General features: G+C 44.4%; 1 protein-coding gene across 5 annotated transcripts in view; it reads left to right on the top strand.

The window, feature by feature from the left end:
* LEF1 (lymphoid enhancer binding factor 1) overlaps positions 1-14,620 on the top strand; it is a 68,190-nt gene that overhangs the window by 36,567 nt on the left and 17,003 nt on the right. For 3 of the 5 annotated variants that reach the window (XM_082051943.1, XM_082051942.1, XM_082051944.1), the window contains 6 exons: positions 2,289-2,421; positions 6,207-6,297; positions 8,499-8,582; positions 10,421-10,543; positions 11,198-11,360; positions 13,290-13,397. In XM_082051943.1, the coding sequence (XP_081908069.1) occupies positions 2,289-2,421; positions 6,207-6,297; positions 8,499-8,582; positions 10,421-10,543; positions 11,198-11,360; positions 13,290-13,397 (702 nt within the window). The remainder of the gene's footprint in view (positions 1-2,288; positions 2,422-6,206; positions 6,298-8,498; positions 8,583-10,420; positions 10,544-11,197; positions 11,361-13,289; positions 13,398-14,620) is intronic. The other 2 variants (XM_082051945.1, XM_082051946.1) reach the window with 1 other exon arrangement.

Raw genomic sequence — 14,620 nt, 5'->3', positions numbered from 1 at the left:
CCACTGACAAGCGGTTTGCTTTTCTCCTGACTTCTCACGGTTCCTTTGCCCGTTGAAAGCTGCTGCCGTGGGCTTAGGGGATAAGGTGCCGAGAATTAGAAAATAAAATAAGATCTGCAGGATGCTGGAGAGCGAGGGGATACGCGGGGATTGGCTTGCTCGAAGTGCAAACGGGTGATTTCTGAAAGCGAGCAACCCTGATACCATGGGCTTGCATGACAATTACATCCAGTATAATACAAAATGTTAATTACTAAATTTTGAGAAATTAATGCTGATTAGCAGCTGTGTGTGTGACCTAAATACATCTCTTGCTTGATCTTTATTCATAATATACAGTTTATTGTTGATAAAGCCATTGCTGAATGGTGGGCTGGCCCACAGTCTCGTAGCTAAAGACTGAGGCATGATTTGTAAATCATCTGAAATTTGTTGGCATCAGTTTTTTGTTGAATTTTTACAGACAGGGAAGATGAATAGCACACTGAACCATCCCCTTTACAACTCAACTGATATATATATTATTGAGAATTCATATTGCTTTTATTATTTGGTCACAAAAATGAACCTAATGCTTGTTGCCTTTTAAACACCTACTAGCACTGCTTTCTCTCTCCATCTTGCAAAATATAAGACAAGGCCGAAGCTTAAATTAAAATCCTCAGGTTCTTATCTCTTTCCCACAGGAAAGCAAATCTGTGTTGAAAACCGTAAAATTAAGAGGAGAGCAAGGATAGCATAATTTAGCAAAAATTCATGGCACCAGATTCTGAGCTATATGACTGGAGGGATAGGTCAGACATTAAGAAGATACCGCCTGCTAATGCAAGTTCCTTAAGGTGGTGCTCTGGAAACAAGGCAAGCAGAAAATGCTGCACTGGTTCCCATTTGCTCCCTTTCCTCTACTCCTACCAGCCTTAACAATAAATTGAGTTGTCCATTCAATAACCCTTTTGCTTCCAGAAGTCTAGAGAAATCCTGGGTTTATACTTGGAGTATTGTCCTAACATCTGTTTGTGCAGGGATTTCAATAGTGAACTCAAAGAAAATTAATTTCATTGCGCTCTTAAATGATTTTCTTAAATCCTTATATTTGACAGGCTGTCCTTGCTGAGTTTTATCACCGTTTCTGTCTGAAGGACAGGTTTTTTTTAATTATTTCTTTTTTTTTCTTATTTTATTAAAAACCTATTTGTGCTGTACTTATTTTTGCTAAGGGGAAGGGTAGAGCGGTGAGGTACAAATGAGGAGCGCCTGTTACATGGTGGCATCATCACTATGGCTCATCCCACCATGGGGAGACCAACTTGTGTTTCAAGCAGCATTTCTTCCAGACGGACGAGTCCTGTTGTCTTGCAGCCTTGATCCCAGAGCATGATTTTGGGCGGCATCACGCCGAGTGTTCCCTCCCCTTCACCTCTGCGGGAATGGCTGATGGGAAGCGTGTGTCTTGGCCTGCATGGACGTCACCGTTTTGGGACCCTATCAGTCATTCGTAGCACTTTGGTTTCTCCTTTATGTGATGTGGCAAGAGGCCTCTCAGCCACCTCCAGGCGGTCAGCGCGTCTCCTTCCTAATTGACCCCTCTGAGAGGCCGCTGCCAACCACTTATGTATGAAATTAGGCTTTTAAGGGTGGGTTTTTAGTTACCTGCTACAGAGACCAAGAGATTTCAACCAAAGTTTGTAAAATTGCAAGGGAAAAAACCCACCATACCATCTGGAAACAGTGGGGGCTTGTCCCCACCACACCATGCCATGGCCATGCAGGAGGGCTTTGGAGAGGAGTGGAGTCGAGGAAGCTTGAGTTGCTCTTAAGGCTGGGTATGTGGCAAGCCTGCACCTTAAACCCCTTTTTTTCTTTAAATGCTGATCCCATAACTGAGGAGTTTCCTGGGCGCTGCCGCTGGCTCTGCCATCCCTTGTTCACAGCCCTTGGTCCATGGTGCCCACCAGCCCAGCATGATGCTCCTCCTGCCCTGTAGCTCTCCAGCTGCCGCTTCCCCGGCCCCATCTCCATGTCTCCCAAACACCTCTCCTCTTGCTCCCACCCCCCACCCATTTTCCTGCATTTCCTCACCACCGGCATCCCTCCTTAGGCACCCGTGGTTCTGGCAGCAAATCTGGTTGCCATCCACCAGCCTCAATGTTGTGTCTGTCCATCTGTTCCCCAACTTCAGTAATACAAATATATAAACATCACATTTAAGAAGTGCCTTTTTTTTTGTTTTGATGCAGAAGCCCCACCACTCTAACACCGTTTAATTTAATTTCTTTCTTCTCTTGCAGTCAAACAAGGTGCCAGTGGTACAGCCTTCTCATGCGGTTCACCCTCTCACCCCTCTTATCACCTACAGCGATGAGCACTTTTCCCCAGGGTCGCACCCATCTCACATCCCCTCCGACGTCAGCTCCAAACAAGGTGAGTCCCCCCCCAGTCCCAGCACTGTGGGGATGCAGAGTGGTCCTGGTGTCCCCCCCATGCTGCTGATAGAGCTTGATTTTTCATATTTTAGAGGGAGGGTTCCAGGCATGCATGTCTGCTTTCAGAGACAGTAATTCTGCTGTGATGCTGATATTTAACTTGGCTGTTTAGATCTTCGTGTTCTTTCTAATGTGATAGTTCAGGCTTGCTTTACTCATCAGGACATTTTAAAATCTCAACAAGCAACAGCCAGTCCTCACCATCCCACAGAGTGCCCAAGACTTGCGGCATGCAGATGTGGAAACAGCAGTCATCCCTTACCTTCCCAAAAACAGGGGAAGAGTACTTTATTAGTGGTGTTATTGAAACCTTTCATTTTTCACTTTACTCAAAATTGTATTTTATGCCCCTGTATTCTGTCTGTTCAAATTCTTCCATACCTCAGCTGGCATAACTGAAGTGTAGCCCATAAAATACAGTTCTGAGCCTGCACAAGTTAAGGCTTTGCAAACGTGACATTTTTTAACCTTCTCATGCCTGCTGCCTTCTGCAAATAGCATCGTTTTAGATGTCTGACTTGCGGGTGTCAGTTTTCCCTGCGCCTCAAGGACTCCTTAAAACAAACAAAAACCCACCCCCCCAGTCCTCACCTGTGCTGGCTCAGTCTGAGACCCCCAGAGAGGCACCAAAAAGGTCCAAGATGCTGAATCCAGCCTGGACTGGGAGCTCCAGCCTGGACTGGGAGCTCCAGTCTGGCGAACCCAGGGGATTCCTGGGGAGGGTGTGCTGCTTGTCCTGGGATGCAGGAGCTGGGGGGAATGTGATGGTTGTGCAAGGGGCAGACTGACCCCAGCCAGTGTGGGTCTGAGCCAGGGTTTGGGTAACTGGCCCGAGCAGGAGAAGCCTGCGCAGTAGAGCTGGTGGTGAGGAGGGAAAGGGAGGGAGCAGAGGGTTTATGAAGATGTTTGCTGTAGTTAGAACATTGGTGTGTGGGCACGAATTCTATCGATGCTGGGGCTGGAGGGTGCCTCTCCCTGCCTCTTTCTGCACACACACATGTCCCACCACCACATGGTGTGACACCTAGTTGACAAGTTCATGAAGCTCTGCTTTACCTGGGCACACGTCTGCATGCACAGTTGTCCTGTTAATCTGCAGAGGTATCTGGCCACCATTGTCCAGAGAGAGAGACTTTTTTTAGTTCTGACTTTCCCTGAATGCCTAGTTTTTCTTTTGGCCTTGCTACATGGATAATAACATGGGCTACGTCCAGAAAATACCATGGCCGTGTGGCTTTGTGTTTTCTGTTGATTAGTTGGTTGGGTTTTTTTAAGGAGCAAGAATACAAAAAGCACTCTGCCTGGAAAGCCTGGCCTGTAAATACATTTTCAGAGTTGGAAGAAGCAAGTGAAGACCTCTTGTCCTCATTTGTCTTCCTCTTTTGCATCGCTGCCCAGGAGAAGGATATTCACACTCGTTCCTTGAAATCCCTTGGGTGCTGTGCGCGTTAGAGTACAGGATTTCCAGCTCTTGCCCAAGCTGGCTGCGATGGCAGGGGCACACCCCGCTGCTGCAGGCCGTGAGCTCAAGAGCTTTTCCTCTTACTGCACCCCAGTTCTGTGCCTTTACCCCCAGTACTCCTCTCCTGCAGATCCAAACGGAACAACATCTGGTGTGTGGTTTCTGCTGCCTGTCCTCCCTTTTGCCTCATCTCGCCCTCTCCAGCCCAGTGCATCCCACTGCTCACGTCCCCATCCCCGAGCAGAAGCCACCAAGGGGCTGTGCCGGGGGCACCCCTGGTGTGGAGCTCGTGTCCCTTTGGCATTCCTGAACGGGCTCTCGATCCCTTTGCTCAGCGTCTGGCGGAGCTGGGGACGGATAACATGGGCTGGAGACTTCTGGTTTTGGCTGTGACGGTCTCCTTGATGTGTGTGGTCTTTCCATGCTCCCCATTTCGGTGCCGCTGGCATGTGGGAGCAGCCCCAGTGAAGTGGCCCATGCAGTTGCTGTGAAGAGAGGATTTTTTTCCCTCAGGTCCTCTGCCAAATGCCTCCAACCATTGTTTCTGTTCTTGCCTCCCGCTGTGGGTCTGGAGCGAGGCGCTGCCCCGGTGCCCCAACCCCGACGTGCCCTCCTCCCGCCAAAATCCCCCAGCAGGGAGACAGTGGGGGGTCCACAGCATCTTCACAGCGCTGCCACTTGCACCCTCCGCACTTTGTGATGGACACACAGCCACCACCTTGCTAAAGTGTGTCACTTTGTTCTTCCCTTTCATTTTGTTTTCCCATAACCCTCCTATGAGCAAGACGTTGCTCTGGGGAGCACTGACCATACGGTAACCGCATGTGCTCCTGCTGGGCGGTAGGTAGCTGGCAGCCCCCTGTAAGAGGCCAGAAGTTTTGGACTGGTGATAACTGCAGAGAGAGCAGCGTCATGTCATCTCCATGGTCAGGAATGCAGCTCTACACCTGCGCATCGTGTCATCTCTCCCAGGAGCATCAGCCAGCACCAGAGATGAGAGAGAACTGTTCTCTCTCCTGTCAGCAACCAGCTGTTTCACACCTTTAAAAAGACAACTGGCCAGAAATTTGATCCTCACTCAGGTTGTGGTCCTAAGTCTGAGAATTTAGCTTTTTTGAGACAGTAACACCACCACTATTGTTTTCCATCCTTTCCTGTTCACAGTCCTGAAAGATATTCTTCAAACCTTGTAATTAAATTCGGAAGATTTAAATACAAACTAGGGCAGGGGGGAATAAATCACTAGCATCAATCTATAAACCAAGTCTCAAGGTAGCACACACTCAGTCTTGGACCTTTGGAGTGTCGCCACATAAATATTTAATACCCTTTTAAAGCAGCTGATTTAACATGTGAAGTAGACTTAACAATTCCTTCTGCTCCAGCCCCCTCTTCCCCAAACACATTTAAATAAAGCAATGTCTTTGTGGCCTCTGCAACTGTAATTCCATGTCTCCTGGGGGCACAAGGTTTAGGTGAAGAATGGAGACCACAGACCCTTTTGGGACGAGGATTAGCTTTAATCTTGAGGTGATTCTTGCAGTTGTAGGACTCTGTTCTGGGGAATGCAAACTGATGGATCATTCCTGATGGGACTTTTATTTTTCCATTAAATAATACCAATGCAAAACAGATTGACCTTGGAGCCCACAGGAGTCAACTTGATGAAGAGCTTAGTTGGAGCTGGAGTGACAATTGGAAGCCAAATGAATCATATCAAGTGTGACCATTACAGGCCTGAAAATGATTCTTAATTAACCACTGATCCTCAGTGGTAGCAAGTTTCCAAAATCTGTGAATCCATAAGGGAACCCGCGAAAATGTACAAGGAGCAATTTACCCAATCTAATAGCTCTGCTGTGTTGCCTCTTTGACAACGCTTTGTTTTCCTCTTGTTCCATGCTGCGTTAGAAAAGGTTCTTGGGATCTGATCAGGTTTGGTGAAACCATGGAGAGAACACTATTGCCTAACATGCTTTACAGGAGATCTAAACCTGCACAGATCCTTACCCATACATTTATTTCCTCCTTCCGTTTTGTTTTTTTTTTTTCTAGTATTTCCCTTTTAATTGCGATATCACATGCAAGTTATTATTTTAAAGGTGACATGGGTAATTTTTTGCTTTTATCACTAACCAAGGTGGTTCTTTCTTATCCAGAGCCCTAATTCCATTGTTGCATTGGCTGTGTAAGCTGTGAACTGTAGCTCACATGCAGTATTTTGAGGGGAAAGTCATTTGTTCTTCTGTGCTCTTCAACAGGCATGTCCAGGCATCCTCCAGCTCCTGATCTCCCTACCTTCTATCCCTTGTCTCCAGGGGGGGTTGGACAGATAACACCACCTCTTGGCTGGTAAGATCTTTTAGCTTCTTTTCAGACAAAGGTGCATGTTCACACCATTCACTGGTGTTGAATCAATCGCAGCATTTACAAAATAAGAGTGTTGCTGCAGTAAGAAATTACTACGTTATTTTAGTAGAAAAGATCAAAAAATGCCCATCTTTGAAATGAATTGAATCTGGTTTTTGAACACGTACAGAAATTGAAGTGTGTAGATTGCACTTTGAAGTCTCGTATTTCTTATGGCTCAGATTTGTGGCTCTTGGCATTTGGAATGATAGCAGAAAACAGTTCTCAAGGAATTAAATGTAAATTTTTAATAAACAAAAATGCAATTACTGAGGGGAGGGGAGGTAAGAAGGAACTTTGAAGTGTGTATGTGTGGGGGAATCTTGAAACTGAACCAAAATGGCCAACAAACTTTTGTAGTCTGCTGCTTTTTACATTTTCTGTATGGAGAGAAGGCTCTGTCCTTGGGAAATTTTGCTGCTCTGGCTAATACTGGCCCTCTCAGGATCTTTCTTTGCCATTCAGGGTGTCATTTTCCTTTTGGGGGAAACACATGGTATTTTCAGAGTAATCAACTCGGCAGGATGCTTCAGGTCTGCTTGGGTTAGATAGGTACCTACCCTCGGATATGTTGGAGCAATGAATAAGGAAGCTCAGCAACAATTTCAGTGCTTTAGAATCTGTATCTTGACTAATCTGTGCCCATGCAACGAGCAATGCAGGTTGGGTTTTTGGTTTTTTTTTTTTGGTGGGTTTTGTTTGTTGTTTTGTTTTGTGTTTTTTTTGTTGTTGTTTAGTGTGTTTATGGGAGGGAAACATGATCCAGGTGACAACGGGCATGGCAAGTAGAGAGCAGAAGACGGTGAAATGCTGTATTGCTGGCCAATCTTTGAGGAAGTGCCACATGCCTTTTTGGAACAAATTATCATCAGATACCAGGCTAAAATACGGAAGTATCTGACTCTCTTTTTGTATTTCTTATTATTTTTCCCCCTTCCTCCCCATTCATTGCTCAGCTGACTCCCCACCACCACTGGGCAGTTCTGGTGTTCATTTTCCAGATGTGGCCAATCATTCCTTTGGAATGGTTTCTCAATGCAGAGGCTGGGGGGAGGGAAGAAGGAAAAGAAAAAGAGAAGGAGAGACAAGATCTGATCTTACAAGGCTTGGTGATGCGTTCAGCATCAGGGCAAGACGTACCCAGCTGTCCCTTATGCTATATGGCTTTTTCCCTTTGAGCACTGCTCATTTCCATTAACATACTCCAGGGGTGAAACCTGTATCCTAAACCTTACAAAGGCCAACATCCCATTTTTCCCTGCCACTGAAAGCTGATCTGCCAGTCAGTAAGTAACTGTGTGAATAGGATTGATGCATGCAATGGTTTTTCTGGGCTGGCTCAGGTATTTGGGCTGAACTGGTGTTTTTTTGCATTACCATAGCACGCGACTTCAGGGTGTTAATTGTAGTCACAGCCTGAACCGTCGCTAACTGAAAGTTAACCAAAATGTGGTGATGATGGCAAAAACGAGAGAGTCCAAATAACAGACAGGTGACAGAATATTCTGTGTATGTGGGAGTATAAAAGAGCTAAGAATTTTACACAAGCTGCTTTTAGTTTGAACTTTAAGTAGATAAGATGGACTTGTGTTGCTGTGGGCTTTTAGGTGATTGTGGGGTTTTTTAATCAAATAAACTTCTACTTTCTTGAAAAAGCTGGCCACTTGTACCTCACTTTAGAAGATGCAGATGGAGAGAGTCTGAAGTTTTTCAAGAATTAATAAAACTGGTCAAAAAGTTTCCTAGCTTGACTGTTCGCAGCCTGGCGTTCTTGCACTGATCTACAGTAGAACTATTTGGGATAAAATGCCTCTTTCCTAAGAGCTAGTTAACCAAATCTGATTCCAGTGCTTTTAAAACTAGGTGAGAAAGGGGTAGAGCGTGTGTGTGCATGTGTGTGTGCTTTGGGGGGAAGGCCGGTTGTTTTGCTTTCTTCCTCAGTGGAAACCCCGACTGGGAATATTTCAATAGCGAGGGAAGTCCGAAGTGTTCATTAGCTTTGAATACAGCAGAACTCTTGAAAGTTTTACCTACACCTATTTTTTGTGACTACTACTGAGTTCCCATCAAGTGCTTGTAACTCTAGAGTAACTATTGAATACCATATCGTATGATTGATGGGTTCCTTTCTTCTGTGACCTCAGGCAAGGTCAGCCTGTATATCCCATCTCGAGTGGATTCAGGCAGCCCTATCCATCCTCACTCTCAGTCGACCCTTCCATGTCCAGGTAGGTGTAGGAGGTGAATGACTGGCTGGGGAGTAACTGCTGGCATTAGAGGGCAAGTTGCTCTTCTGCTTGCATCTTGGTCTGCCTTTGCTTGCTTTTCAGTCAGCTAAAACTTTATGCATATATTTTTATTTAATATATTTGTGTATATACAGTTTGCCTGGATCCCACACTGGTCTCATTCAGCATGTTCTTGGCAGTTTCTGAAGTGTTGCAATCAGGAGCACCAGTGAATTGTCAACAACTGATTGAGCTATTTAATTTGAAATAAGTCGTTAGTTCATTTCTAGATGCAACATATAGTGTGCATCCGTGGGTTTTGCTCATGCAAGTATGCAGCCAGGTGGAATGTCACTCTAGTCTATGTTCTCTAGTTCTAATTTCGTTGTTGGTAATTAGTCTTGAATCATTTAGGTTTCACTCCATGTGGAAACTTGCTCATAAGTAGGTATTTCATAGCCCAAAGCCACTAATGGCAAGGGATGCCAGCACAGGGTGTTTGTACTGGTGTGTGAATCAGGCACTGTGTCTTTATGTCTAAGTGCAAGCAAGCAATGCTAACTGAGACTTGGCCATGACACACTCCAGACCTTCTCTCCTCTGCTTTTGCACTCTACAGACAGCTTCTGCGTCCTGTGCTTCGTGTACACGAGGTTGAAATACCCCATTCTTGGGCTTTTTTTTGTGTGACCTGTAGAAGATACATCCTCTTGCATGGGGACTTAAGATGGGCCACTTGATAAGTGGTGGGTCCTCTTGCCTCTGTTTGTGTGGGCTGTCACTATCCCTTCACTTCTTTACAGGGGAACGATAAGCATGCGCCTGTCATGGTGACTGGGAAGAAAACCAATCCTTTCTCCATAATAGAATGACCCGATTTGGTTACAGGGCTTTGTGTTTGCTTTATATTGATGGCATGAAGGAAAAGTGCAAGGTGACACGGGAATGGAGAAAGGAGAGGCTGGATGTGGTCCCTTAACCAGCACTCATTCAGCACAGCTTTGGAGCATGATCTTGCTTTTGCTGTTAGTGGTACTTTCCACCAGCTCAAAAGAAAGCACGCAGGTTTTCTGCTGCGCTTGAGCTTGCAATGCTCAGCACATTCAAGATCCATCCTTGAGGATGCCATGGGTCAGTAGGGTGGGATGATTGAGTTAGTGGTACTTCTAGTTTTCTTTGCCGTTTTCCTTCTTGTACACAGAAAAGGAAGGTTTATTTAGGACAAAAATATCTGCCTCTCTCCTCCCCTTCTTCCAGGATGCAGGATGTTTTAAATTTACTTTTCTTTTAAGCATTTGAGGGAAGTATAGTGAGTTTAGCTGCTAAAGACTTGTAGCTTAAGTACCTTGGAAAGTAAGAGATTCCTTAGAGAGCCACCAGGGACTTCTTGAAAAGACTCTTCTTTTATTTGTTTCTGCATGGCAGTTCCCTCCTTTGCATTGGCTGGTGGTGGATATTTTACGAATGTTTATATCTTGGCGTGGAAATACCGTTTTTGGTTAAGAAATGTGTATTTTTATTGCTAGTCAGTGCAACAGTACAACCATTAAATGTTTCTCGTGTGCATTGCTGAAACAGTTTGCCTAAAAGGTAATAAAATAATTCATTTACAACCCAAATTTTCAATGATTTGTTTGTCTGTTTGTTCGCTTGATTTTCTTGAATAAATGGGCTACAATACACAAATCTTAGCCAAATATTTTTCATGCACTCTGAAAGAATTGTCTTCCGTTGCAAGCTCTGTAGCGTTTGCATTCTTGGGGCATCCGGCTGCAGTCATACATGTTTGATGCCTGTCTTCAGCAGGGTTACAGGCCTTCCTTTGTTTTCTCTTTTAGGTTTTCACATCACATGATTCCTGGTCCTCCGGGCCCTCACACAACTGGAATCCCTCACCCAGCTATTGTAACACCTCAAGTAAAACAAGAACATCCGCACAACGACAGTGAGCTAATGCATGTGTGAGTCTGCCTTTCTGCACTAGCCTTTGATGTATAAATATTTGAGAACTAAATCTATCTGAAGAAGAGTCAAGGAGGTTAGAAACAAAAAAAAGTGCATTTCGTGACCTTTTTGAATTTTAGTTCTTCTGTAACTAAACTGATCAGCAACAGTCATTTGATTCAGATGTGATCATGGACCTGTCTACCTGTGGATGCTCCTTGAGTGTGAGCTCACAAGCTTCTACCGGAAAAGTCTTAACTGCAAGATCTACTGGTAAAAAGCAGCCTTTTTGCTGAGTACTTGAAGGCAAAAGGCCTAAGAAAGAAATGGATGAGGAGCTGTCCTCCTGCCTGGAGCAGTGGTCTTGTAGGGTACCATAGGTAGCCTTTCAAAAAGAGAATCGAGGCAAGTGATGAATTTGGAGCAGATTCACAGATCAAATGTTATTTGCTAGAGAATGTCAACCTGCCACCCCCCTGAGTATTAAATTAAGTCAGTTCTCTGAAAAGATATAAGAGTGAATATGACTGCTGAAATTCTCATTCTTACTACTTAAATGCTACTGTAACCACAGGTTGGTAATTTTCCACTGGGCTTTTTTAGGCTGAAGGTAAATAGATGCTTTTTTTTTTTTCCTCCTCCTCCTTTCCCTTTCCCCCACCACGTTTTAGGAAGCCTCAGCACGAACAGAGAAAAGAACAAGAGCCAAAAAGACCTCATATTAAGAAACCTCTGAATGCTTTCATGTTGTACATGAAAGAAATGAGAGCGAACGTCGTAGCAGAGTGTACTCTGAAAGAAAGCGCAGCTATCAACCAGATTCTTGGCAGAAGGGTACGTACAGGAGGGGGTGTGTGTACTCGCATGTGCTGCTAATTTGTGTGCGTTTCCCTTTAGTTGGGTGTGATGGTTCACTTTCTGCTTGAGGTGATAACTAATGTGCAACTATCAAATTAGCTACAGAAGATAAAAAATGCAACTAAAAATAAAAGCAGTAGCTTGACTTTCTTTTTTTCAGCATTAGCAACGCCGTCAAATTGGTGCCTGTTCCACTCATGTTATGGTGTCGGCACCTCAGGCATGAAATATCGTCATTCACACATGGTAGGAACACGCAGATCACCCTCTGGGTCCTCCCTTAGGCTGGTGTCTATCAGAGCAAGGGGGAGGATTCAAAGATGAACGCTGGATGCCAGTGGAGATGCAACTCAAAAGTGAATATAACGTGGTACAGTTGTAAAGTCACGTAGGTTAGGTGGGACATATGGAGGTCATTTAGTCCAACACCTGCTCAAAGAGGTCTGGTTACATCAGGTTGCTCAGGGACTTGTTCAGTCAAATTTTCAATGTCTCTGAAGTCAACAAGTGAGTACTGATGATCCCAGTGCACGTCCCAGAGCCTTGCTGAGAGACACTTGCTTCTGTGGCGTTGTAGGATGTTTTTTTCTTTCCATGCTCCAAAGAAAAAATATGCAGACCAACCCACAATTACAAAGTGCATGTTCGCTGTCAGTGGTGTTCTTCCAAGGGAAAGAGGCAAATGCCTGTTTTGCTCTTGACTGTCCCAAAAATGAGAAAAGGAATGACTTTTGTATCAACCCAAGTTTGAGTAGAGATTATTCAAATCCCTTTGCTCAGTGAACCCCTCTTCTTGGCCACTAAAGCAGTATTGAGCGGCACTGCAGCTCTCTGAAAATCCTGTGCTTTTGGCGTGGGAAGTCAGTAAATGACCTTAACTGCTACTTCTCTGTTACAGTTTGAAGACTTGCCCCCCCCAGCCCAAACAAAGCAGAAATCTGCTGGTACTCATCCTGGTTCCTGCAGCCTTCTGCCTTCTATCTGATGTTGTTACCTCCTGTTAAAGGACATCTCGGTTCTTGCCTTTTCCATTGTTTCATGCAGTTCTCTAGGATTATGTTTTACTTCTCACTCTCTCAATAATCAATCTGAGTTGCTTAGGGCATCAGCCTTATTTTCTTGGCCTGAATGAGGACAGTGGCATATAATGAATCAAGCCTCAGTGTTCATTGCCTGCTTTATCCACACCTTGCACTCTTGCTTTCCAAGTCACTGTTCTCCATGAAAGTATCTCAAATTCCACTTTTACTGTGGTACAGACAGTACATAAAAGCAGGAAGTTAATCCCTGCTTGGCTATAGGGGTCAACTCATGTGATATGGAAGACTATAGTTCTGTGGTTTCTGTATCTTAGAAACTTTTTGCAGTTGCCTTTTTCTTCTATTACAAAAAGAAGAAATCAGAAAGGAGGTACCTTTAAGCTCAATACTTAGAGGTTGAACTTGGAGCAGGAGCCCAGAAAGCCCTCTGTGTGAAAACCTGTGTGTAGCTGCTGCTTAAATACAGGAGAGCCAGCCCTTCTCTGGTGGGGAGCTCACTGCCCTTTAAAAGCAGCACAGAACCTTTCTGATTTATGAAGAGCTAAAAGGTGCTTTTTGGTTGTTTGGGGTTGGTTTGTTTGTTTGTTTTTAAAGTAGCATTGGGAGAGCGTGGTTCTGTGAGCAGATTATTTGGTGAGCCCCGTTTCCATAAATGATTTTTGTCTTGCTCAAGGCACTTGGCAGTTGCAGAGCTGACAACTGCCTGGAAGTTCGTTAATAAACACGGGTGCTTGTAATTGCTAATGAATTTCATTTTTGCAGTGGGGAAGGACTAAATCAAAGTCACAGAAACACTTGCTCGTGTCGTCCCTTGCATAGGTGTGAGCTATTTCCTAGCCCAACGCTATGTTTGTTTTGTTTGCAGTGGCATGCTCTCTCCCGTGAAGAACAAGCGAAATATTATGAACTAGCTCGTAAAGAAAGGCAGCTACACATGCAGCTTTATCCAGGCTGGTCCGCAAGAGACAACTATGTAAGTCACTCACTTAAAGGATCTTTTTTTTTAAATTAACTTCCTTTGCTTTTACATTTAAGCCTTATATTTGTTTGCACTTCAAGCATCCGGAAAACGTTGAAATTTTGTTGTTGTTGAGATGCTGCTTACGAAGGTCACAGTTTTTGAGGGGAAAAAATTAACATGGATTTTTTGTTTTCTAAGACAATGGCCAGTACTGTCTGAAAGCTTATGCTCTACTGTACAGCTATGAGTTTTGCATCATTTTCAATTGATCACTTACTATCCAGAAATCTTGTTTGGACCTGAGCAAAGGGGTATGTTCCAAGAGAGCCGAGAGCCATGGGGTCTTAATGAAGACTGAATTTAAGCTGAAAGCAATTCAGAATAATCAGTTTCTGAAATAAAGCCTGCAAAATGTGTATAAGTAAACTTCCTGACAGATTCTGCTTTTTGGTGGAGCTAGGAAGTTTTCCTACAGTTACTGTTATTTGGTTATTAAATATCATACAAGTATTACTAGCACGTTGCGCGGCTTGCACTGCACAATTAAACTGTCGTGCTTGCAATGAGCTGTCAGTGCTGTTTATGTTACATTATGAAACTTGTGATCCCGAGAGACTGAACCGAGCCTGAGACCCGTGCTCCTCTCCGTCCCCCCATCAGCTGTGGCGTTATTTCCTGTGATAGGATGTGTATGTGCTATATCTGCCTCAGTTTCCCATCTGTATCAAGTGGACAGTGGGATTTTTCTACTTCAGTGTTGTCTTGTGGACATTAAAGATTGAGGTACCTAAATACAGCGTTAACAGAAACTGTAGAAGTACCTGACCATTTCCAATCCAGCACAGCTACTGTTCAGCTTAAACAAAATCTTCCTTGTAAGCTAGAGTTAGGGAGATCTTTGGCACTCAAGGCTTTGACACAGAAACGTGATCGTGTTTGGAGCAAACGCCTTGGCCTTGCTGAGATCCATGCCCAGTTTTGTAAACATAGACACTACCGTAAGCCCTACCAGCTTGTTTCTGCCTGTTTTATACCATCGCCTTTTCTAGCAGATGAGCTGTCATGGCCTTACATAGGTAGGGTTTTGTTTTTCCAGTAACCAGGCTGTGTCAACAGAGCTATCCTGAAACATACCGGGGAACAAATAGGGTGATATACTCCCTGAAACAAGGAGATTTCAATTGTCGTGAACTTGATGGAAAATCAACACAATTTGGAGCCTGGTCAGCTCATAT

This window comes from Streptopelia decaocto (assembly GCF_964273445.1).
Source record: "Streptopelia decaocto genome assembly, chromosome: 4".
Classification (NCBI taxonomy): Eukaryota; Metazoa; Chordata; class Aves; order Columbiformes; family Columbidae; genus Streptopelia; species Streptopelia decaocto.
This window is presented reverse-complemented; position numbering and strand designations above follow the sequence as displayed.